The sequence below is a fragment of the Dermacentor variabilis genome, chromosome 1, assembly GCF_050947875.1.
Source record: "Dermacentor variabilis isolate Ectoservices chromosome 1, ASM5094787v1, whole genome shotgun sequence".
In the NCBI taxonomy this organism is placed as follows: domain Eukaryota; kingdom Metazoa; phylum Arthropoda; class Arachnida; order Ixodida; family Ixodidae; genus Dermacentor; species Dermacentor variabilis.
Window position 1 is genome coordinate 216,839,475 of NC_134568.1, and position 23,501 is coordinate 216,862,975.

Sequence of the window (23,501 nt, forward strand, 5' to 3'; positions counted from 1 at the left end):
CGCACGCTGTTCCCTGGTTCCCGGTGTCCACCGTTGTTCTCTGAGCTGTTAGTGCACAACGAGTCAATACCAACTTTAGCTCCCCTTAAAACAGAACCTGAACTTCAACAGGCGGGGTGGTAAAATAAAGCGATACATTTATGTGAGGTAATCCAATACTGGTGCCAGTCGGATACTTGCCCTTACAGAAAATATCTTTTGAAAATGCTACCAACTTGCAGTTCTCCTCGCAAACAAGCTTCGTTAATTCATATTCTCTGACATCGCCCATTTCAAGGCGCTTTACAACACTGATATCTGTAGTTCACAGTTGCCCTACTTACTTTGAGGGTCGATGGTCCTTGGAAAAGTACAGGCCTTCTTAGAAAAAGAGCAACAGCCTATCCTGATGAACTGTTCCGAATCGGCCTGGCTCTCGGCCGGCACGTCTTCGACGAGTGCGAACGAATCCAACCGCAGCCGACTCTCGTAGTCCTCGCGCTTCTCCGGCGGCGGGGCTGCGTGGCGAAGACGAGCTTTGTTCTATGCGGCTAGGAACAAGTGCGCTTGTGACTAAGCACGTGGCGCTGCTGTAGGTAGTATGGGACAGGTATGTAGATGTTCCTTCGATAATGTAGCATTGGTCAGAATGTAACAAGGTAACGTTTCCTCCATTATGCTGCGTCGAAATAAGACGCAAACAGTGAACGAGGTGACACGAGGAATTGAAGACATGAAAAGTACTTACTGCAACAAACTGCAGCTCTAACGGTAAGAATTTTTACAAGTATGTAGCTATGCGGGACTAGCACGAACCACCTATTCGACTTGGTAACTTTAGCGGTGAATTATGCACTGCGAAAATGGTTTTTGCGCGACCATAAACTTGTGATGAACAGTCGATCCTCGGCATAGTGTAAAAAACTTGAGCGTCCTGCACGTTACAAAAGGCGCTCGGTAGTTACGGCATATTTTTATTCAATGTTACAGCAAACAGCTTGGCTTCAGCAAGCCTTCCGTATCAAATATTTCTAAAGTGACTCGAGGGGATGAGAGTACAGCGCTCAAATTAATTTGAAAACAACTCAGAAGGAGACACATATGTTGCTATTGTTGGATATAGACCACTGGGCGAACAAACAAACAAAAAGAAAGAAAGAAAGAAAGAGCGGTCACGTAAAAGTGGGATAATTTTGAGTGGTCTACAGTTAAACCATGTCGCGGCTGAAGGGTACTCATTAAGAACAATGACATAAGTGGGCAGTGCGTAGTAATCGTCTGAATCGCTAAAAATGGGCAATATTATGCGTTGGATGCTTGCTTGTATTTACAAGTAAAATGGAGAAGCTGGAAGTAGACTATTTTCTACCCCTTCCACTAAACTCCTCTATACACAGGCACAAAGATACATATTTAATAGTGCAGCTCTTAGGCGTCTGTTCCTGCGTTGAGCGTCGGCGTTTCTCAGCGTAACTGAGCGAACGAGCACAGCGAAAGAGCGAACGCTCTTTCATCCTTCGCTGATGAAAGACGGCGAGAGCCAAGAGAGCGCGAGGAGGAAAGCGCAGGAGGAGGGTGCAGCGGAAGCATGAGGAGGAAAGCGGAGGAAGCCACCTTGAAGCGCCTCCAGATGGCAGTCACGTCCGCGCATCCGCGGCAGTGGCGGCACCGGCGGTGCGGGGAAACAAAAAGAGAACCAAAAAGCTCGCCTTCGCGCATGGCGTTCGCCGCAAGCGTTTCCTGGTAAAGATTACGGTTGCTTAAGCTGCAGTTGCCGGGAAGCGGCAACTGTGTGGCTGGTCTATATATAGCGCCGCGCGTCGCGGCTCTGCCACTCGGTGCGGTGATCTGTGCGATGACTCAATATATCGCGAAATGAAAACACGCATGGGGCTGCGCTCAACTTTTGCATTAGGGAGTAGCCCAATCATCGGTGAATTTTTTTTGTCATTTCCTTAGGTTAAGGACCCCGCTTCCATTACAGAGAAGCTCTTGCTTGAGTATGTGCGGAACAAGAGGAACCGGCATTGTGATTCATGGCGTTAAATATAGTTAAACTGACTTGCGTACACTGCCAGGTACATGCGACATTTAACTGAGCTCAATGAGAAACTAAACAATACTATGCACAGCGACACAAGATAGATTGATAGTACAACTGGTGTGGCGTCTGTCCATAGTTGTTTGCGACCATTTGCACCCCTTGCCATTCAAAAAAGCTGTACAGGGCACATGGAAAGCTTACTTGGGCTTGGCGTGGGAGGTTCTGCGATGCGTTCCTTGACTCGCTGTGATCGGTGAGAAAAGGCTCGCACCAGGGTCTGTATCCTCTCTGACACGAACTCCGAGGCCGTCGTGTTTTCAGAGTCGGAGCTGCGCAGAGTCAGAGAGAGTTCTGTCAGTTGCGTAGCTGTAGTCTTTTTCCCTGTTCACTGGTTGCTTTTACCGTCACGCTGTTAATGCCATTATAATCATTCATGAGCGTGCAGAGAAATGCTTTCGCAAAAATGTGTGCACAGCAAGCGTCCGCGGCAATGTATAAGCGAACTAAATGCAGGATCGGAAAGAAACCTTACAAAAATACAGAAAGGCATTGTGTTTATTATGCAGGTGAAATGACCTGGTTGTGGAATAAATGTTGCAGTGAAAAGACGTTGTTCGAAATCTCACACCGGAACGTTTGAAACGATTGCTGTAAGGAGACTGTAAGTGGGATAAGGATGGAAATTTGAAGAAATAGTGCAGATACTTTAAAAGGTACTCAATGAAATGGTGCTATTGAGAAAGATAATAAAAAGACGATCAAATTGACACTACAGCTTGAAGGCGGCGCAGAGATCACGAAGAGGCTCAAACGATAGCGGTACAAAAATTAAAAGTCAGCTCAAAATTAAACTTTGCAACAATGCGGCAGACATTGGACAGAATATATGGCGAAAGTTAAGATATGCACAAGTCAATAAAAAAATAAGTGAGCCCACTAAAATACTTTACAAAAGGTTATGCGGGAGTCGTATAACGTACCAATATTCTATTCTGATTTCATCCCAATCTCCTGACGTCCCATTTCCGTAACCGCTGACGCAAGCATCGGGCGGTGACCCACCGCGTTTTTTGAACAGCCCAATCAAACGCTCTCGTCGCTTATAAGCGGTCACTTTTGTTTTCTTTGAAAGCAAATAGCATCGCCTAGCTTGACAGGTCTTTATTCTTTTGGCTGACAAGAGGCGAGGAGCGCGCACAAAGGGAGAGGGTTTCCGCGGGGCCGAGTTAACGCAGTAAAAGTAGTTAACCGGATGATGTAGGCCGTGCCGGCGTCCGCGATTGGTCCGCTTTCCCTTACTTAGCTTGCGGTGGCTGGTCGAAATTGCGGCGGCGTGCAACGGAAGGTTAAAAATTTTCGGTAACATGTATCCCCAGCGAAGAAGAGTTGGCAGAGTGATGTCATATACGTGTCAAAGGACTCGACAATGCTACACTGCCACCCAAAATGTTTTATTATATGCAAAGAAATCCGTTCTCCTAGTATCCAGTACCACAGCGCTCAGTGGGCAGCCATCTTTTATTAATTTTGGAACGGGACAGTCTCTGGCTATTCCGAAAAAAAATTCAACTTTCTTCGGCTTATTTATGCTTCTTTAATGCGTGCACGTAACTCTGACGTGGTGCGATTTCGCAGTTTTGTGATGTCGCGTGTCGGACAGTCGAATTGGTTACAGGAGGAGTAACATTTGGGGTTTTACGTGCCAAAACCACTTTCTGATTATGAGGCACGCCGTAGTGGAGGACTCCGGAAATTTTGACCACCTGGGGTTCTTTAACGTGCACCTAAATCTAAGCACACGGGTGTTTTCGCATTTCGCCCCCATCGAAATGCGGCCGCCGTGGCCGGGATTCGATCCCGCGACCTCGTGCTCAGCAGCCCAACACCATAGCCACTGAGCAACCACGGCGGGTGGTTACAGGAGGAGGAGGAATGAACGTTTATTGTGAGAAACAGCGAGAAAGTGTTCTCTCTTCGCCCTAGGTGGGCGGCTCTCTTAGTCCAGAAAGCCGTTGGCTAATGCCGCAGCTCGGGCCCGGTCCTCCAGACTTCGCTGATCTTCCAGGCTCTGTGCCTTTAACATTGCCTCCCACGTTTTTTCGATCGCTTGTAGCGGTTCTGAGGCATCGTCTTGATTGTCGTTCTCGCGGTGTGGGCACACCAACACCATGTGTTGGAGGGTGTCTCGTACCTCACAATATCGGCATAGGTTTGAGGATATGGTGGGGTGCACCCGGTGCATGATAATTCCATGGACATACGTATTCGTTTGTAGTCTGCGGAGGGCGGTGGATTCTTCCTTGCTTAATTTTGGATGTGGTAGAGGATATTCACTTCTTTCCAGTCGGTATGTTGCAATATTGCGGCGTAGTTGATGGGAACGTCCTCCACCCTCGTCGCTTTCCGGAGACCGTGCGGCAGGAAAACCCGGCTGGTATGCTCTCGGGCGACAGCATGTGCTGCTTCGTTTCCTGCCAGGTGTTCGTGGCCTGGGGTCCATGCGACGTAGGTTTCGGGTATTTCTTGGCGCCTTGTTATTCCTTTTAGAATCTTCACTGCTGGCGGCAGAAATTCGGCCTTTTCGTAGGTTTCTACGTGCCGTTTGCGAGTCGCTCAAAATGATTGCTGTGTCTTTGCATGTGGCGATGCCTAGGACGATGGCCCCTTCCTCCGCCGTTTCTGGATTTCTGGCCGGTATGGTGGCAGCGACTAGCTCATTCCCTTGGTTGTTGGTCACGGTAATTGCGTATGCTCTTCTACCTGGGTATTTTGCCGCATCTGTATATCTCGTGTTGGGGTTCTTTGAGTATTTCTTGCTGAGCGCTCTAACTGTTGCTTGTCTTCTGTCTTTGTGGTATGTTTCATGCATGTTGCGACGTATTGGAGCGACTGAGATAGAGTCACGAAGAAGTGGCGGCAATCGGGCTTTCGCGTCTGAGTCTACTATGAAGTTTTCGAAGTACTGCTCTGCCTGTTTGAGTCAGCTTAAGGCGTTCCAGCTGGCTGGCTCTGTGCGCTTCACTCATTTCTTCCCAGGTGTTATGGAGGCCAAGTTTGAGGAGTGTCGTGGTTGAGGTCGTACTGGGAAGTCCTAGTGCGCTCTTGATTGCTTTTCTGATGATGACGTTGAGTTTTTCAATTTCAGCTTTCTTGAGGAGTAGATACGGGGTGCCATATGTGATCCGGCTTATTAGGAGTGCTTGGGTTAATTGGACGGTCTTTAAGTCCTGTTCTTTGGGTGGTTATACGCCGAATGAGATGGGTTACTTGTGTTCGGGTCTTCTGAAGCTTCGGAAGTGTAGCTGCGCCAGAACCATCTTTATGTATTATGAGGCCAAGGACGCGGAGGGAGCCAACTTGAGGGATGTCGATTCCATTGAGTCTGACCATGGGATCTGGGGCGACGTAGGCTGGTGGTCTTCACCGGGTCCTTGCTTTGAGGATAAGTAGCTCTGATTTTTCGGGGGCGCACTGGAGACCGCATCTTGAGAGGTACTGTTCTATGTGATCGATTGCCTCTTGGAGGGTAGTTTGCTGTTGGCCGGTTGTGGGCACTTTTGGCCATAACGTTATGTCGTCGGCGTATATTGCATATCCTAAACCTTCGATGCCATCGAGTTGTTGCGGGAGCCTAATCATGGCGAGATTAAACAGCAAAGGTGAAATGACTGACCCTTGTGGAGTTCCTTTGTTGGGCATTTCGAACCTGTCGCTTCGGATGTTGCCGATACCCACCGTAACCGTGCGACCTTTGAGGAAGTCGTGTACGTATTGGTAGGTCCGGATTCCGCAGTTGGTGTCTTCGAGGTTCTGGAAAATTGCTTCATGCTTCACATTATCGAAGGCTCCTTTTACATCTGTTGTTAAAATAGAGAACATTTTGTGGCGCTCTAGGTAGTCCAAGAGGTCTTCCTTGAGTTGTAGTAGTATATCTTGTGCTGAGTGGAGCCGTCGGAAGTCAAACATTGTGTCAGGCATGAGTCCTGAGTCTTCGAGGTATGTGGTAAGGCGATCGTGAACCATGTGTTCGAGAAGCTTTCCAGCGCAGGAAGTAAGGGAGATGGGCCGTAGGTTGCTGATTTGTAGTGGCTTGTTGTGTTTTGGGATCATAATGACTTCTGCGTGCTTCCATTCTGCCGGGAGCTCACATTTTTCCCAGCAGTTATTCATGTAGTCGAGGAGTCCATTTAGGGCCTTGTCTGGGAGGTTTCGTAGGATCTTGTTCGTCACCCTGTCATTTCCTGGCGATGTGTTACGGGTCACTTTGGCAAGGTCGGCATGGAGTTCAGGAAGCGTGAAAGGACTGTCAAGGGTGAGGTTTGGTTCGCCTTTGTACGGTCGGGGATCGGTAACTTTGGGAGCATTGTCTCCGACAAGTTTACGTTTGGTTTCTTCCAGAATTTGTTTCTCAGTACCTGGATGGGAGTTAATGATTTTCTTTAGGTCATGTCTTTGTTGGGTCTTGGTTTTGGTGGTAGCTAGAAGGGCTCGCAGTATATGCCAGGTCTTGTTCGTGCTGAGTGTGCCTTGAAGTTGGTCGCACAGCTTATGCCACTTCTGACTGCTCAGTTGATTTCCGTATTCTTCTGCTTGCTTTGTTATGTGAGCGATCCGTTTCTGTAGTTTGCGGTTAAGCTTCATCTTATTCCACCGCTTCAGTGGTCCTCTTCTGGCATCCCAAAGATGTAGGAGGTGAGAGTCTACGGCCGGCGTGTCCATTGTGAGTTGGATGACTTTCGTGTGCTTCTCCGCCGTCTTGACCACTTCGGTGAGCCACACTTCAATATTTTCGATGTTTTCTTCTATGTCATGTTCTCTGAAGGCCCTCCAGTCCGTCAGCCTTGCCGTTCCGGTTCTGTTCGGCTTCTTATGGTGCAGGATTTCAAGCTGAAGGATGTGGTGGTCGCTGCCGAGATTTTCTTCCAGTCGGGTCCATTCCGCGTTGGTTGTTCCTATTGTAAAGGTGAGGTCGGGATTCGTATCCCTGGACACACTGCTGCCTATCCTAGTCGTTAGTTTCGGATCATTCCAGAGGGTGAGGTGATTCTGTTGCGCCGAATCGTGCACTCGCGCTCCTTTCTTGGCCGTGTGCTGGTAACCCCATGCTGTGTGTGTGTGTGGGGGGGGGGCATTAACATCCCGCATTATTAAGAGTTTATGGCCTTTAGATAGTCTTCTGGCTTGCGTGATGAAGTTTACAAAGTCGGATAACGGATCCCTGGGTGGACTATATAAGCATAGTACGTATAGTCTTTGGTGTGTCTTCTTCTCAGGTAACACTACCACTAGGGTGTGTTCCACGGTTGTTCCCTGGATTGTGTGGTCTTGCGTGGTGAGATTTTTCTTCGTCAGGATGGCTGTTCTATGAGATCCGGTGTGTGTATCATATCCCTGTATGCGCAGATTGGTGTGATAAGTTTCTTGGATAGCGATGATATCTGGTTGTTCCAGTTTGGTCAGTTCTTGGAGGTTTGTTTTGGTTCGGATAGAGCGACAGTTCCATTGCCACAGCTTCATTGGTAGTTGTGGTAACCTCTTCTTAGTATTACTCGCCATCTTGCTCGATATCGTTGTTTTCGCCCCGAGCCATGGATTCCGGTCTGGCTGCATTGTGGAGGTCTTTACGTGCTTTCTTGCGAGCCGTGTCGGTGTTGTTGAGTAGCTTTTCTACTGTGGCTTTCGTTACGTGGTTCTGCTTGGCATAGGACATGAAGTTGCTGAGGTCTTGTATGGTAGCATCGATAGGGGCCAGCTGAGCGGTGATGTGTTGCTGGAGCTGTTGTGTTATCTCCTTTGCAAAAGTGGTCATGGCCTCCTGTATCTGCTTCTACACCTCCATAGTTACAATTTCCTTGATTCTTTCTTCCGTAAGGGGCGGTGGGATGTTTGGCATTCCTTGATGTTTCGAGGCTTCATTGGTACTGTTTTGTTCTTTGCATCTTTGTATGAGCTTGTCAATGAGGGCTTGCTGATGTTGGAGTTGTGCTCGCAGATCTCGTTCGGTTTCCGTGGGTTCTTGTGCTAGTGTGTTTCTTCCTGCAGCGTCTGCATACGTGACTCGCTTTTGTGAGTTGTGTGTACAGGATCCAGACCGTGATCTTGACCGGGCTCCATCGTTTGCTTGACCGCCTGTTGATTTGGCGTCACTTCTGGATCTGCGTGGACTGTGTAGTGAGGTACTGCATGATACGGATAGTGCCGGGAAGTCTGAGTCTGAATTTGAATTCCATCTGCGTTGCTGCTCTCGGATCTTGTTTTCCCATTGCAGTCTGATCTTGTACGGGGGTGGATTTGGTTTCAGTTTATGTCGGCACTCCTTTCCTGCTGTCTCATGGGGTTGTTGACAGATTTTGCATCTGGGTTGGCAGTCGTGGTCTTCCGGTTGATTTTCCATCCCGCATATTAAAAAAGTTAAATTGTGGGGTTTTACGTGCCAAAACCACTTTCTGATTATGAGGCACGCCGTAGTGAAGTACTCCAGAAATTTCGACCATCTGGGGTTCTTTAACGTGCACCTAAATCTAAGCACACGGGTGTTTTCGCATTTCGCCCCCATCGAAATGCGGCCGCCGTGGCCGGGATTCGATCCCGCGACCTCGTGCTCAGCAGCCTAACACCATAGCCACTGAGCAACTACGGCGGGTTCCATCCCGCATATGTAGCAGAAGTTGATAAGGGGTTTCGGGCAGATATCTTGCCGGTGCCCTAGTTCTCTGCAGGTTCTGCAGTATTGCACGGATTTCCTGTATGGTTTGCAGCGGTAGTCACAGCATTTATATATGATGTTATATGGGACGTGCGGTCCATCAAAGTAGATGAGTGCTGTTGACGATCTTCCCAGCATGCGTGCTGCACGCGTGTGTCTTGCGGATACTCGTAGCCCTTGTAGTAGTTCTTCGCTCGTGCCTGGCGGGATGTTGTAGATTACGCCTTTGCTGATAACCTCTGGTGTCCTGACATATGCTTTAACTTCGTGAATGGACCCTCCAAGCTGGATGCTCGCGATCTTGAGGAGCATGTCGTACGCTATGCCTTTGTTTAATGTACTTGCGATTATTATATTCTCGACATGTCGCACTTGAATCCTGATGTTGTCATAAAAGTCTTTTTTGGGAAAACTTGCTGGCTCGGCCGATGGCATGTGTCACTGCCACCAATGTCTATTTGGAGAGCTGTAATCCCGCCTTAGGTCTGTAGATGATCTTCGTGTCGTCCACTGGCAAAGGCGGAAGTCTCGGTTTTCTGTAATGTGGCATGTTTCCCGCAATAGGTATTGTTGCTCCGGCTTGCTGCGTTCGTAGTTGGTCTGCTTCCTCGGCTGTGGGTTTTATATGCACTTGAGTCTTCTTGCCTCTCCTCTCCCCTGTGTGCCATTTTTCCTGGATGTTTATCGCCTTTCCGCTGCTCTCGTCATACGTCCACTCCGCTTCCAGTTGTTGCTGCTCTTGTATAGTCTCCATCTGCATTTCAATGCTGTTGTTTTCCTGGTTCAGTTCTCGTGCAGCTCTTGCTGCGTCGGATGCGTCAGTCATTGGTACTCAGCGGCAGCGCCGAGTCGCTCTCGAAGAGAGCGAGCGGCGGTTCACGAGCGCTCACGAGCCACGGGACATGCTCCGCGGGTCACGGGTCACGCGCGTTCGGCTGGCCGCTTAGCCTTGCAGGGGTAGCTCCGTTAGCGTGGCGTAAAACCTTCAAACGGCAAAAAATGACGGTAATTACACGTATCGCTCACAAACTTGATATCCTCCGGTACCACTTCCGTGCCGATTTCGTCGATGCCACAGTTTTCGATGAATAAAAGCAGGTGTCCGGAAAATTGCCGAAAAATGCAGGAGCCCACGCGAGGTGCGTCAACACTGCTTAGCCCCCTAGCGGGCAGTACCAAAATTGGTCACAGCTCGAAAAATTTTGACCTATAGCGGAGGGCTAATGGCGAAAAAGGCATAGAATCAGAAGTATTTTTTACAAGACAAACTCTGTCTTAGCAAGTTACCAGAGCACTTTCCCGCATGGGGTATGTCTCATGACTCTTACCGTGGGCCGATCCCGGAGATAGTGCAGCCTAAAAATGTGGGCCGTTATGTACAACTGGGTATGTGCCCCTGGGCCCACTGGCCGCAGTGATGTTACGGATCGATACATTATATTTACTAAATAAACATACATAACATTGTCCGACGGCAGGATTAGAACCCCAAGCCTACTCTAACCATTAGACCACTGGCGCGTGCGCTAGCAGGCAGAATAGAACATCCTTAAGCGTTCCCAGCGTGCAAGTCAGTGCGTTGAGGCACTTGGCACGTTTTATTGCAATATGAATTATGTGAACACTCCATGCGACCTTTCGCCGTAGTCGATAATTACGCATAAAAATACTGATTTCTTTCGTTTTTTTAAGTATTCTGAAGGACGTCACTCACATTATCTGTACACTTTCGATTTGCGTCAGAATTTGAACGACAGGCGGCGAAATATGTCTAGGCGCACAGAGTGGTGCACAGAAGCAGCGGAAATTTCCCCGTGTGATAGGAGTATACGACCTCGGGTTAGACAGCTTTGCTTGCAGTGACGAATTATACCACAGTTATGCAGATTCAGCCGGATTGTCCCACCTCTTTCCCACACGTAGTAGCATGGAAGTATACCTGTCGGTGCAGGGTTTCTGCAGCGAAGCACCGCGCCCCTCACATCGCGCAAACAAAACGCCAGCGAGAAGCTGTTGTGAAACGCTAATCACACTGAAGCAAGGAGGGCCCGGGTACGTGCCAAGACCACTCCGCGGTCCAGACACAGGAATTATGCGCTGCTGCGTGTGCTACGCACGCTGCAGATGAAGGTCGGGGCGCCCAGACGCGGCGCTGCGGAAACAGGAGGCCGAGGCTATGTGTAACAACGCCTTCAAAAGCCTGCAGTTGAAAAGCTCGAAGCGGACGCACGCATCCTGCCCGCCGTGAGCATGTCGCAGCACAGTGTGTCTGCGCACGTCACGCCACGTATGCTTACTCAGCCAGCTTATGATTACTGCTATTCGTGCTGCCAATAAAGCTGCAGGCCTTACTTCATGTAACATTCTAACACGTTGCTATCGCATTCGTTGTTTCGCCCTTATGCCGAATTTGTGATTTTTGAAATAGATAAATAAATAAAATTGTCCAATGGCCGGATTTGGACAGAGGACATGTAGCACAGGCGCCTGATACCTTAACCATTAGGCCACACACGCTTTTCCTCCATACCGGCGTGCCTCATAACCGGATCGTAGTTCTGAGATGTTAAATCCCGGAAATTATTTCAGCTTAACATGTCATCATACGTCAAAATGTGGGCTGATCGCAAAGATAGTGCAGTCTCAAAATACTTTCTTCCATCCCTTTCTCCTATCCCTTAATAATCTTCAGATCATCCCGGTGCAAATGAGGCCGTTTTCACCCCCATGCCCTGTGGGGCGTATGAATCTCTGCCATTTATAGTATTTCATGCCCCCCCCCCCCCCAAAAAAAAAGTTTATCCCGCCTCCTGCATCGTAATTAACAAAACCAGCACGTTACATAATGTGGTACTGCACGTGTTACACTGGTCGATCAATGTTGCACTAGTCGAGTGATCGTGATAGCAGTGTTCTCTCTCCGGGTAGGTGTGAACATGCGCTTTGTTGGAGTCCTGCAGTGCACTGAATAACTGAGCACAATAATGTTCGCAAGGAAAGTTGTTTTTTATCGTGCTCATTGTGACTATGAAGTTCTTTGATGCAAGAGACCGCGGACGAGGTGTGCCGACAGCATAACTTTCGTTGATTTTGTATCTGCTTCACCAACCAAGGAGGCAAAATTAAACTAGTACCACTATTTCACGATGAACTCGTTTCAACTAAGCCGACAACAAGTTCTGCTCTCAGCGTGTCATTCAGCCAGCCAGAACAAGTCAGCCACGTGGAATTAGGCATTATACAATCCATAACAGTTAAAGTTCATCTTGATGCATACTTCGGCACACTAACTCATGAGTACAATGGCTCATATTCGCTCCACACTGACTTCACAGACGTGGTGTAGAGAGTGAGTGAGTGACGAAGGGCGTGATTGGACGTCGGTGTGAACGGGAATGAGTTCCGGTGATTGTATCGGTGAGTTTGATTGCAGGTGCGTATGAAGAGGAATGAGTGCCGATTAACGTGAGTTTCAGAGAAAGCCAGTCATAGTTTGATCAGACGTGACTATGAACGCGAGTAAGTGCTGGTGAGTGTGATTGGAGTAAGATCATGAATGGGTGCCAGTACGTGTGACTGTAATAGAGTATAAAAGAGTGAAGTTATATTTGGCGCCGTGTGTTTCTCAATAAAATACTGATTTTCTTTACTTTTACCTTCCATGCTTTCTGCTTCTGCCGCTTACATAATGCGGCTATGGACCTTATACATGTCGCCCTATACATTTCAGTCAACGTCCATATATTTTAATGAGATACATGACGACACGTAGCAGTAGTGCTGTGACATGAAAACCGATTGGTCGCTGGTGAACTTCCGCGATTAGAAAATACCAAACTGGGTCCGTATTCGCGAAGTAGTTCACGGTCTAGGGTAGCTCGTAGGAACAGGTACCGCACAGTGTAACTTACTATTCGCTTAACCACTGAGCCAATTTCTTCTATATAATATTGACTCATAGGCGGACACTTCTCGTTTCTCGGTGGGGGGGGGGGGGGCAATCAGCTTTCCAAACACCATATATATATATATATATATATATATATATATATATATATAGAGAGAGAGAGAGAGAGAGAGAGAGATATCAATCACGTGCATTTCACACGCCGTTGATAAAAGACTACCGAAGAGGTCACTAAAGCTTACAGGTTTTTTGCAGGGCCAAAAAAGCACGCAAAGCATTTTGAAGTGAGGTGAACACGCATACAGCAACATATTCATTTTCTAGGCATAAGCTATCCATACTTTTAGAAATAATTGTTAATTCGCGACCTCCTTCTCTTTAAAAAATATAAGAAACTTGTTCCTGTGCATATATTTAAATATATTGTACATGTGCATAGTGTTTAGAGTGGAAATTTAAAACAATGTTGAAGTGAGAAAATTCGGACGAGGCAGCCGCCACTGGAAGTTCTAATGCGCTTGTTCTCCTATTGCCAGCATTTGCAGAAATAAAGCGAAGTATGAATTATAATCCGTGCACGTCCGCGCCAACAATGATGCAGTAAGCTCTTAGCCACAATGAAATTTTAAGTGAAAAAGTCGAGGCAAGTCAAAAGAAACCGCAAATGATGTGGTTGACAAAACTCCAGCAATGACAATGGGGGGGTAGGCTACGGCATCGCGGGGGGGGGGGGACTCAGTACCCCCCCCCCAGCGGAAGAGTTCCAAGGGGGTTCGAGCCCCGGAGCTTTCCCGTAGTCGGCGCCCACGTATGGACTAGTAGTTGTCTCGTTTGGCGCAACTCCTGGATGTAGCAAATTGGCTTAGGTGACACATTCTCCCCTTTTCGTTCTGTTCTTTTGGAGAAATAATGCAGAGCAAGCTGCTAAATATACCATTTTACACTAGTTTTTAGTTCATAGTGTTTACATGTTTTGCGTTTAACTGCTTGCGATTAGCTTCGTGCTACACAGAAACATTCATGTAAAAGGACAATTGACTGCGCAAAACTTCTGAAAACGTACGTACGCACCCCGCCTTAATTTATTTATCGGTCTTTTCAATATACTTTTTATACTTCCTATAATGCTAGATTGCTGTTACTTACCGTTAAACAGTTGTCAAAGGAAAAAAAAAAAGAAAACGGCTGTCAGAAACGGTTTTAAGAAACTATTTTATCGCTGTAGGGCTGACATTAAAAACCGAGCCCCTCGGTTCTCTTTACTCTTCGCGATTTTATCGCTTGTTATACCAAAGTTCGAGCATATCTGCACTGATTCCGCATGCATCGGCGACGTAGCGGTTGGCAAGTAAAGTCGGCAATACGTAATGATTGTGTTTCTTAGACACAACGAGCAGCTATTGCCTGCCGTATACGGCCGTCCATGATCACAAACGAGTTAGGATGATTTTCCCACCATCACTCCGAATGTTTAGCGTATTCGGGTAGTTCATGCAAAGCTATCCTAGAGCGTAGGCGAAATGAAGCCACATTTGAAGGAAGCCGCAAAATACGGCGCTTCACAACCAAGAGCTACCGCCTCTACGAGGTCACTGAAAGGATTATAAACAAAGACCTTTACAACCAATCCAGCGCTACACAATATGCAGCCGGCTAAGTACCCTGAGTACAATTGTACCCGTTATCAAACTCTAGAAAAAAAAACGGCCTATATATGTGTGCCCAATACACGAACCAAGCCGAGCTGCTCTTCTAAGCCGAACCTAATGTATACTCGTACGTACACTCGAACGCATTTTTCTGCACCATGTTAAAGCCAAAACGCGAGAGCACATTGTAGACGAATTAAGTTTCAGCCATTCATTCATTCAACTTCTAGGGAGCATGCCGCGTGGAACGGTCTGCATGAGCAACTTTCCGCCGCTCAGCCTCATCTCACAGACTATGGATGTTCACATTTTTGGTAAGTCAGTGATATTCCTAATCACATCATAATGTGATAAGACGTCCTTTCGAGACAGTAATACGTTAGAGGTGTCTATTAACGCAGCGTACTGCATCTCTTACACTCTGTGCTATGTATTGTACAGGCATGCGTATAGTGCTAATGCTGCCTCCTCATACAGCCAGCCCGCCGAGGTAGCCCCGTGGCTGTGACGTTGCGCTGCTGATGTCAACGCTGCGGGTTCGATTGCGGCGGTCGCATTCCGTTAAAATGCAAGAAAGCTCGCGTACTTGGATTTAGGTGGACGTTAAAGAACCCCACTACGGCGTGTCTCGTAATCAGATCATGGTTTTGACACGTAAAACCCCGGAATTATCGCACTAGAACACATTGTGGGGCTCGTTGGTTCATGGCTTTCAAAAGATGAAGCGCCAACAGAGACAGCGAACTAAGAAAGAAAAAAGACAGGACAAGGCTCTACTTGCAACTGTTTATTGAGGTCAAAAGCGACTGAATATATAGCCATGGGGAGATGGGTAAGAAAAAAGAGGGAGTACTGATTATGGGAATGCGCACGCGCGACAACACAGAAGATATATATGAAGGGAATCACAAGATTAACCGAAATCTAAAACTTATCTAAAAACATGCTTTCATTTGTGCAAATATTCAGAGACGGGGCGCTGACACAGGCAGGGTGCTGACACAGGACTCTTTTCTTAATCGATAGAGCGCTACCCAAGGTGTTTAAAAAAATTAAATTATGGGGTTTTACGTGCCAAAACCACTTTCTGATTATGAGGCACGCCGTAGTGGAGGACTCCGGAAATTTCGGCCACCTGGGGTTCTTTAACGTGCACCAAAATCTAAGTACACGGGTGTTTTCGCCCTCATCGAAATGCGGCCGCCGTGGTCGGGATTCGATCCCGCGACCCCGTGCTCAGCAGCCCAACACCATAGCCACTGAGCAACCACGGCGGGTTATGCAAGGTGTTTGACGGAGGCAATGTGCTCAAAAGTTTTTAGGTATATGTTGATGATTTTTAAAAATTTTACTGACGAAACGACCTCCCATGACTTATTCACATATTGTGTAGGGCACTTTATCTGATTTTAAACAGCAAGACAAAGGTTTAGATTTTACTTTCGAACTAGCCAAGAATAACAGCTTGCAGTTCTTTAGATATTGACATAACCCTTACTGACGAAGGTTCCTGATGAATGTACCGACACCGTGCCCGCAAGGTTGCCGTATGAGTCTACACACTCCAAGACCGTTAAACGTGCGATTGCCACTATGTGCCTTGAATGCGCCCTTAAAAAATCGTGCTGTCATAAAGCACACGAAAGCTTTGACGAACAGATTTTGAAGCTGAGGAAGGCTGACTTTCCTTGTTTGGCTTTGAGCGCAGTTTCGGAGGCGTTGTTGAAAAAGGTGAAAAAAGAAAGAAAAAGAAGCAGTGAAGGGCAAGCATTGGAAAAGAAAGCTAAACCATACCGTATTGTCACAAAGTGGCGCATAACAGTAATAACATCGCAGTGAAATACAATATTCCTATGGTTTTTCCGCGCCCCGAAAACTTCCTACTTTGTGCCGCCTGATTGGATCTGATGACTCTAAGAAAGTAGAGTATTCTATTAAACATACAAACCCTTTTTCGAAGTGTGAAGAAGGGGTCGTGCACAGCATACCGCTGAAGTGTGGCAAAGAGTATATCGGCCAAACTGGCCGATGTATTAATGAACGCCTGCGGGAGCACAAGCTTTCGCTGAAAAATGGTTATGGCTCAAACTTGCCGCTTCATTGCAAGGCCCGCGGAAATGAGAATAAGCAAGTATGTGAAGCAAGGCTTCATGATACGACAATCATGTTAAAAGCAAAGATACTGCGGCGTGTGAACTGTTGGAGGCCAACTAGACTAAGAAAAGAGGGAACCTGTGTCAGCGCCCCGTTTCTGAACATTTACACAAATGAAAGCATGTTTTTAGATAAGTTTTAGATTTTGGATAATTTTGTGATTCCCTTCACATATATATTCTGTGTTCTCGCGCGTGTGCATTCACATAATCAGTGCTCCCTCTTTTTACTTCCCCGTTTCCCCATGGCTATATATTCAGCCACTTTTGACCTCAAACAGCTGCAAGTAGAGCCTTGTCCTGTGTTTGTTCTTTCTTAGTGTGCTGTCTCTGTTGGCGCTTCATCTTTTTAGACCCAGAATTATAAGCACTTTCTTTTAATTCAGTGTAGACTCCCTATGCCTGCAAGTACGAAGAAGCCAGTGAAAAGACAAGGGTCATATTTGAAGAAGTGCACCAGCTAATCGCAGGACATGTTTGCGTGTAGTGAACACGAGCGACGCACACGTGCCCTCTACGTGATTGCATGTGTGAGAGCGCGCACTCTTGCAGTCACAGCGCTCATATCTGCTGTAGACTCAGGCGCATACGGCACTCGTCTTTAGCCACCACAGCGTTCATTCAGCCTGTGTCTCCGCCGCCGTGCTGTTGGGGACACGAATGGCCTCGCGCGCACAGGCGTATAGACCGGGAAGCCCCGAAGTTGGCTAGCTGTTGTGTTGGTTCATTGAGAAGCGTTATTCGTCTATTACCTGCCACTTTGCAGTAAATAGATAGGTAGGTTCTCGCCTCTCCTCGTTTGGGTCTTCAGTAAAAAAGAAGTTACGTGCCCGATGGTAAGATTGAACCAGGGTTCCCCAGCAAAGCAACCCCATGCTATGCCCATTAGGTCACGGACGCATGCATGACACGTAAGATTACAAGCCTTACTACTGTCCTTCCATCGTGTAAGTTATCGCTTTCGCACTGTTGCCGCGTGTGTCACGTTGCATAGCAACAATTTGTTTATAAACGCGAGAGCCCGCCTGATTCCCGCATTTTTTCGTTCATGGCAGTTTTCGCTTGGGGACGCTATGTGACCTTGCACCGTCTTCAGGATTGGCCCAGGTCGTAACGGAACAGGTTGTCACGTTTCTTCGCGGTAGCACAATAAATAAGACGTCGTGCTGCCGCCTTGCCGTTGTCGTTGCACACGTTCGCATCACATAGACACATAATTGTTCGCCCTACGCGGATATGTTGCACCTCCTGGTAAAACTTTGCGTAATTCCAAGCAATGCTGGACGACCTGCTTCTCATAACATTGATGCAAGGTGCTTCTCATGACATTGATTTCTACACTGTGTAGGATCTGAATTCTTTTTTTCTTTTTTTGAGGAGCCAAGGTAGAAAGAAAAAGTGCAGCACCTCATAACTGCGCTCTTCCTTTCTGCCGCGATCAAGCAGGGCAAGCAGAGCGCTTCGAAAAAACGCATGTCGCTCACATGACGGCCGTATGAAAGGGCGTAAGGTCGGCGCCAATGCGTGTCTGGATGCGACCGTCGGCGCCGCCGTCGCCGCCAGGCCTGCGGGACGCGGCCACGGCCGACGACGTCGACGGTGACGGCGTGCTGGATCTGGTCGAAGGCTTCTCCGGAGAACCTGCGGTCGTCGCTGCCGGCGCCGGCAGGCGCTGGTCGGCCGCCTCCACGCAGCAGCAGCGCTCGTCTCGCCTGCGAGCTGCGGGCGTCGCGCACTTGCTCAGACTTTGCTGCCGATTTCCGCGACTGCGCGTTCGTTCTCAGTGCAAGCAACAGTTTCTTATATACAATGTTTAAAAGAATTTATAAGTCTTACCCAACAGTAGACGTCTGCTTGCTCGTCGACTCGCGTAGGACGCGAATGGCTCGCGTTCGCTCTCGTCATCGGCTATGTTACCATCCATTGTGCCGAGTAGGTAGTCGGTGTACGAACACAGTGCGTCGGTCACTGACAAGATACGTCACGTTCCCCAAGTTTCCGGCCTCGAGACACCTCAGTTAAAAAAAAGAAATTATCGCTTTCAGAAAAAAAAAAGATTGTTCTATTGTCTGCCGCACATCTGGAACACTCCTCTCTGCAGTAGGTACAAATCTCGCAGCAGCCAATTATGACGGCGTAGTGTTCAATCAGTACGATGGCGTAATTTTTACGTTACTGCTCTGTCTCCTTATTTGGGTCGCCTTGAAGCTGTAACCTTTACCACCTCCCAGACGAGCTATAGCGAGAAAAACAATTCGGTAAAAATTGCATGGCTATTTCTTTTTCCTTTTGTGAAGCCTAGCCCTCAGTATCGGAAGCAATTACTTTAGGTGAAAAGGCAGTCTTTCCACCGCTTACGACGTTACGCCGAAAAGCGCCAGCACGTTGATGCACGTCCCAGGGCTAGTTATCCGTGAGGCAGACTGAAGTCGCACGATGTCTTTTCCAAGAATCTGAACGTTCAGGTGACAGCAAGTACAGGAAGTGGTTCATACTGGAGCTTCGATAAATGCACAGTCATCAGAAAACGGTAAGACACGCAGCTGACTCGGAGAGCGTGGCTGGACGCTGCGATGGCAAGTGCCAGGTCGCCGGTCTACGTGAAGGAAACTGGTCGGTGAAACCCAGCCGCAGTGCACGAGGGGGTGACCGCGATGCAGGCGAGACTGCGCAACAAGCGCGGCACCGCGTCCAGCAGCTGTCCGCCCGCATGCCTGCTGCAGCCGGGGCGTTGCCGGGCGCGCGGCTCTTCAGGGCCCCGGCTCCACGGCCGCTGATCGTGCAACATTGACAAGACCCGGCACAAAATGAGCGCTGCCCATGGCTGATGCATGAAGTGATGAGAGCGGACATGCTGCGATGCCTTGGGACAGCAGGACTGCGCACGCCCCTAACTATGCATTATTTTGTCTTTCGTTCACTGTGCATCACGTCCACTTTCTGATATTACGGTGGGAAACTGCGCCCTTCTGCTCCGTTTTCTTTGTGCGGTAAACTGAGCGCGGAAGAGGTCGTCGTTGCGCTCATGCAGTAAATTTGTTCGCCTTTCCTGCTGCGCAGCATTTTTGTTTTTGGAGCCACCCGCAGTTTATTTTCAGCGTGCTAATTTCCGGTTGACTGAATGGTTCGATAAGGCTCGATAATGCTCGATGGAACGCCACCGCGTCGTAGATAACTGTAAGGCTGCTAAAATTCTACAACCACCGATTTCGCTTTCTACTGACCTTATCCGTACTTAAGCCTTAGGGTGCGACAGCATGCGCCTATGACTACTTTGTTCGTTGGATGGTAAAGCAAAACAAAACATTTTTTTAGCCAAGATCGCACGAGGGTATACAGGGCAGGGTAATATGCAATGCCTCCAGTACTTGGAACATTTCCTGTGACTCCTATGACAGATATGCATAACATATTCAGCAGACTGTTAGATACAATAGTTAGACTTAACATTACATACAACTTTATGTTTGTTCGTTTGTTCTGAGTTGTCAGAAAAAGAGAAGCCACGATAACTGAATTATTTTGTGTCGCCAAGAAGCATATGGCCATATATAGGTGACGGGCACATGACATGTAATATTGAATGCATCAAATATTAAAAACGCACACACAATGAGCACCTTCACCACTGCTATAATTGAATTTGCAGTCATTTGAACAATACTTGTAGTGTTATCCCTGTCGAAAACTGACTTGTAGATGTGTGCTATACTTCCCTCAATCCCGATGTCAAACGACATCATTAAATTCCTGTTCCAAAGGTTAGGTACATTGATTTCCCAACCACTATGTTTCTCTTCTCGCTTTCACTGCTGCAGTAGTCCAGAAATGGTGCAGACCCAACGCCGATATTGCCGTTACAAGTAATATCCGGTTATTGAACTTACAGGGTCCGTCACTTTTAGGGCAAACACCTCCTTAGCATTTAAGAAATAGAATCAGCTAATGTTTAGCCATAAAGTCCAGAAAACTTCTTTTTTCATTTATTGACATGATCATTAGGTGTCGCATAAGGTAGATTTCCCTCGTGGAGTAGAATAAATGTTGAAGTTATACCTGCTAAATACTAATGAGGAGCATTTCCCCCAAATGTGGACGACCCCGTGCACGGCAACATGCACTGAAGCTGACCTTTTGTTGAAGCGTTGTCGTTCACTGCTTGCACAGGGGGCCGTTCTTGCTGCGAAACGACATTCCGTGCAGCGGCTGGCACCTTGCAGGGCTCTGCGTATCGACACCGCGAAATCCTCGTGATTATCGGCGAGATGCGTCTTGACGCGTCTCCTCCTTAGTTCCTCCGTGTAATTCAGTGGCTCATAACAAGCAAACATAGCCAATATTTCAAGCTACGGGTCACCTTGTTAAGGGGACCGTGTTTTCAGGCCTCTGAAGCGCGAACTGAGAACGCAGAAACTATGTGCTCATTCATATATGAGCATTTTACGCAGTTTCTATTAACAATGACGAATACTATTTACTCTTTTGTGAGTAGAATACCTCTCTTTTTTTGAGTAGGAGTTAGCTCGCGTAGAGACACATTTACACATTTGTCCCGCTTGATTCACAACTAGTGCGAACGAGTCTAGTACAGGGAGAACCTCGGAGTACTTTTTTGTTTTGCTTTCAAAAATGCAGCAGAATGAAATTCAATACGTAAGTTGGATCACTCGTGCTACATTGTCACAAGTGCAAGAGATAATACGGTGGGAAAGTTTTTTGCTGCGCCTCTGTCGTTTTTCCGCGTCATATGTAAGCTCGGCCTGGTGCCCTAGTCAATCTGACCACTAAAACAACCGCGGGTTGTTTCTTGCAATTTCGCACACGTGCTTCTACTGTCAAATGCTGTGGTGATGACAGCCGAGATGCGTACGACTTCTCACGCCGTGAGTAAATAATAAGTATTACATGATGAACTGCCTTGGATACATGCATACTACACGCCAACCAGTCTGTTTAATCACACCAGCCTTGTAGAAAAATGAAATAAACTGAACTTGCCTTAGACTACGACAGCCTTTCAGTTTGCAATACAAATGCAGGTGCTAAAGTTAAACAAAGAAAAATGATGATTAACGCATTTTAGACAACTATATACATTTCTTTACTTAATTTTCAATTCAGAGTGTGTCCGCCAAGGAGCAGAAAACATCTGTGCAACCCGCCGCAGTGGCTTACCGGCTGTGGTGTTGCGCTGCTAAGCACAGGGTCGCGGGATCAAATCCCGGCCGCGGCGGCCGCATTTCGATGGGGGGCGAAATGCGAAAACGCCCGTGTCCCGTGCATTGAGGACACGTTGAAGATACCCCGGTGGTCAAAATGAACCCGGAGTCCCCAACTACGGCGTGCCTCATAATGAAATCATGATTGTGGCACGTAAATCCCCAGAATTCGATTCAAAACATCTGTGCAAGCCGCATTTGCCTAGCTAGCTTAGCGTAATTATTTTCATCGGGAATTAAGGAAGTATTTAGTTGTGCTTATTTTTTCTTTGTTAAAAAAGTGCGCTGAACGAATTAAGCCTGGGATCTCCAAGCACGCATCTGCTTTTGTTTATGCGGTTTCTTCAGAAAGTGGATAATGAAGCCTGCCATCGAAAATTTGCTCAAGTTCGTCACATGTCTTGCGAGCAGCCCTCTTTGTCAGTATATGTTCCTGTGGGCAAATTTCGCTTGTTTAAATTAGATGTTTGCATCCATAAAGAGATCGTTGCCTGTGTTAAGAGGAAGCTTTAGCTCGGGCCCAAACTCCGACGCGGCCTATTCAAATACATGTAAAATGCAAAAACGTTTTTCTGAGATAACCCCTGGACCGATTTTAATGAAATTTGTTGCATTTGAGAGAGAAAGTAAAATTCTAGTGACTGTTGGAAGCGGAACTTCGATTAGCGCTTGAATTTTGTTAGAAAGATTTTAAGATATTTGACAGTTTCAGAAAAATAGAAGCACGAGATTTACAAATTCAGAGCTCTGCATCAAGAACAGATATCGCGGTTCTGTAAACGGCATCCATTAGATCATTCAAAGCGGACAAATTCGACATGTCATTTTACATTTTACGTGAATTTGTTACGTTGGTTACAAGAGTTCTGCAAAAGCTGTATTTCCATATTACTAAATTTTTTGATATTCATGTGTAACATATCAATTTTGTCCGCTTTATATTTACTATTACATGCAATTCACAGAATTATATTACCATTTTTTGTTGTTGAGTTAGAGAGTTGTAAACTTGATACTTTCGTTTATTGAAAATTTTTGATTTTTGCCAATTTTTAATAAAAAATTGACAACATAACTCAAGAATTCGAAACCAACGCTCACTAGATTTTAAGTTTTTCTTTTAAATTCAACAAACCTCGTCAAATTTGGCGCAGCGGTTGTTGAGAAGAACGAATTCTCCTTTTATATGTATTTAGATAGGAGCACCTGAGCTAAAGCTTCCTCTTAATAGCGTCTGATAGGCACCAGGGAAATCCCAAACTTGTGCTACCAGCCAACGAAAATCCCCATTTCTCCCCTGGTTTTCCTATTTCGCTCTTTCCCTACCGTGGGGAAAATAGGTGCTTTTTGTAGGTTACGCCAAATTTTTTTATGAAATTACTGCACTCAATATTTTATGTAATACATAAACGAAGAGCAGAATGAATGCACTTTTCACGCATAAAGTTTTTATTAACGAGATATATGTAATAAAAGAAAGATATAAATTGTCAGAATCAAGATTGTGTGATAAAGCTGAACAAAGTTTGTGAAGACACGCTTGTATCTACTAAGAAAGAATTGTAACAAAAATTATGAAATACAAAATGTATTGCCGTCTAATAGGCACTATCTTCGAAAAAAATCTAAATTTTTCATTGCACAGGTCTTCCACTACAAAAATTTAACTGCAAGCACTACAATTGGGCGTGCCATGGGGCGAAGCAGTTCCTCGATATAAAACATTGCGGAACGTTTAATGTATTGCAGTGCACCCTCGTTTCCTGCTCGGTTTTCCTGTCGATATAGCATTTCTTGCAGTTTCTAGTCTACAACTTGGCAGGCTCTCGAGCACTCCAAGCGAC

General features: G+C 46.8%; 1 protein-coding gene across 2 annotated transcripts in view; it reads right to left on the minus strand.

The window, feature by feature from the left end:
* Positions 1–23,501, minus strand: part of CngB (Cyclic nucleotide-gated ion channel subunit B) — a 69,530-nt gene that overhangs the window by 24,655 nt on the left and 21,374 nt on the right. For both annotated transcript variants that reach the window (XM_075668739.1, XM_075668731.1), the window contains 4 exons: positions 20,570–20,662; positions 17,923–18,157; positions 2,225–2,352; positions 324–497 (listed from right to left, as the gene is read on the minus strand). In XM_075668739.1, the coding sequence (XP_075524854.1) occupies positions 324–497; positions 2,225–2,352; positions 17,923–18,157; positions 20,570–20,662 (630 nt within the window). The remainder of the gene's footprint in view (positions 1–323; positions 498–2,224; positions 2,353–17,922; positions 18,158–20,569; positions 20,663–23,501) is intronic.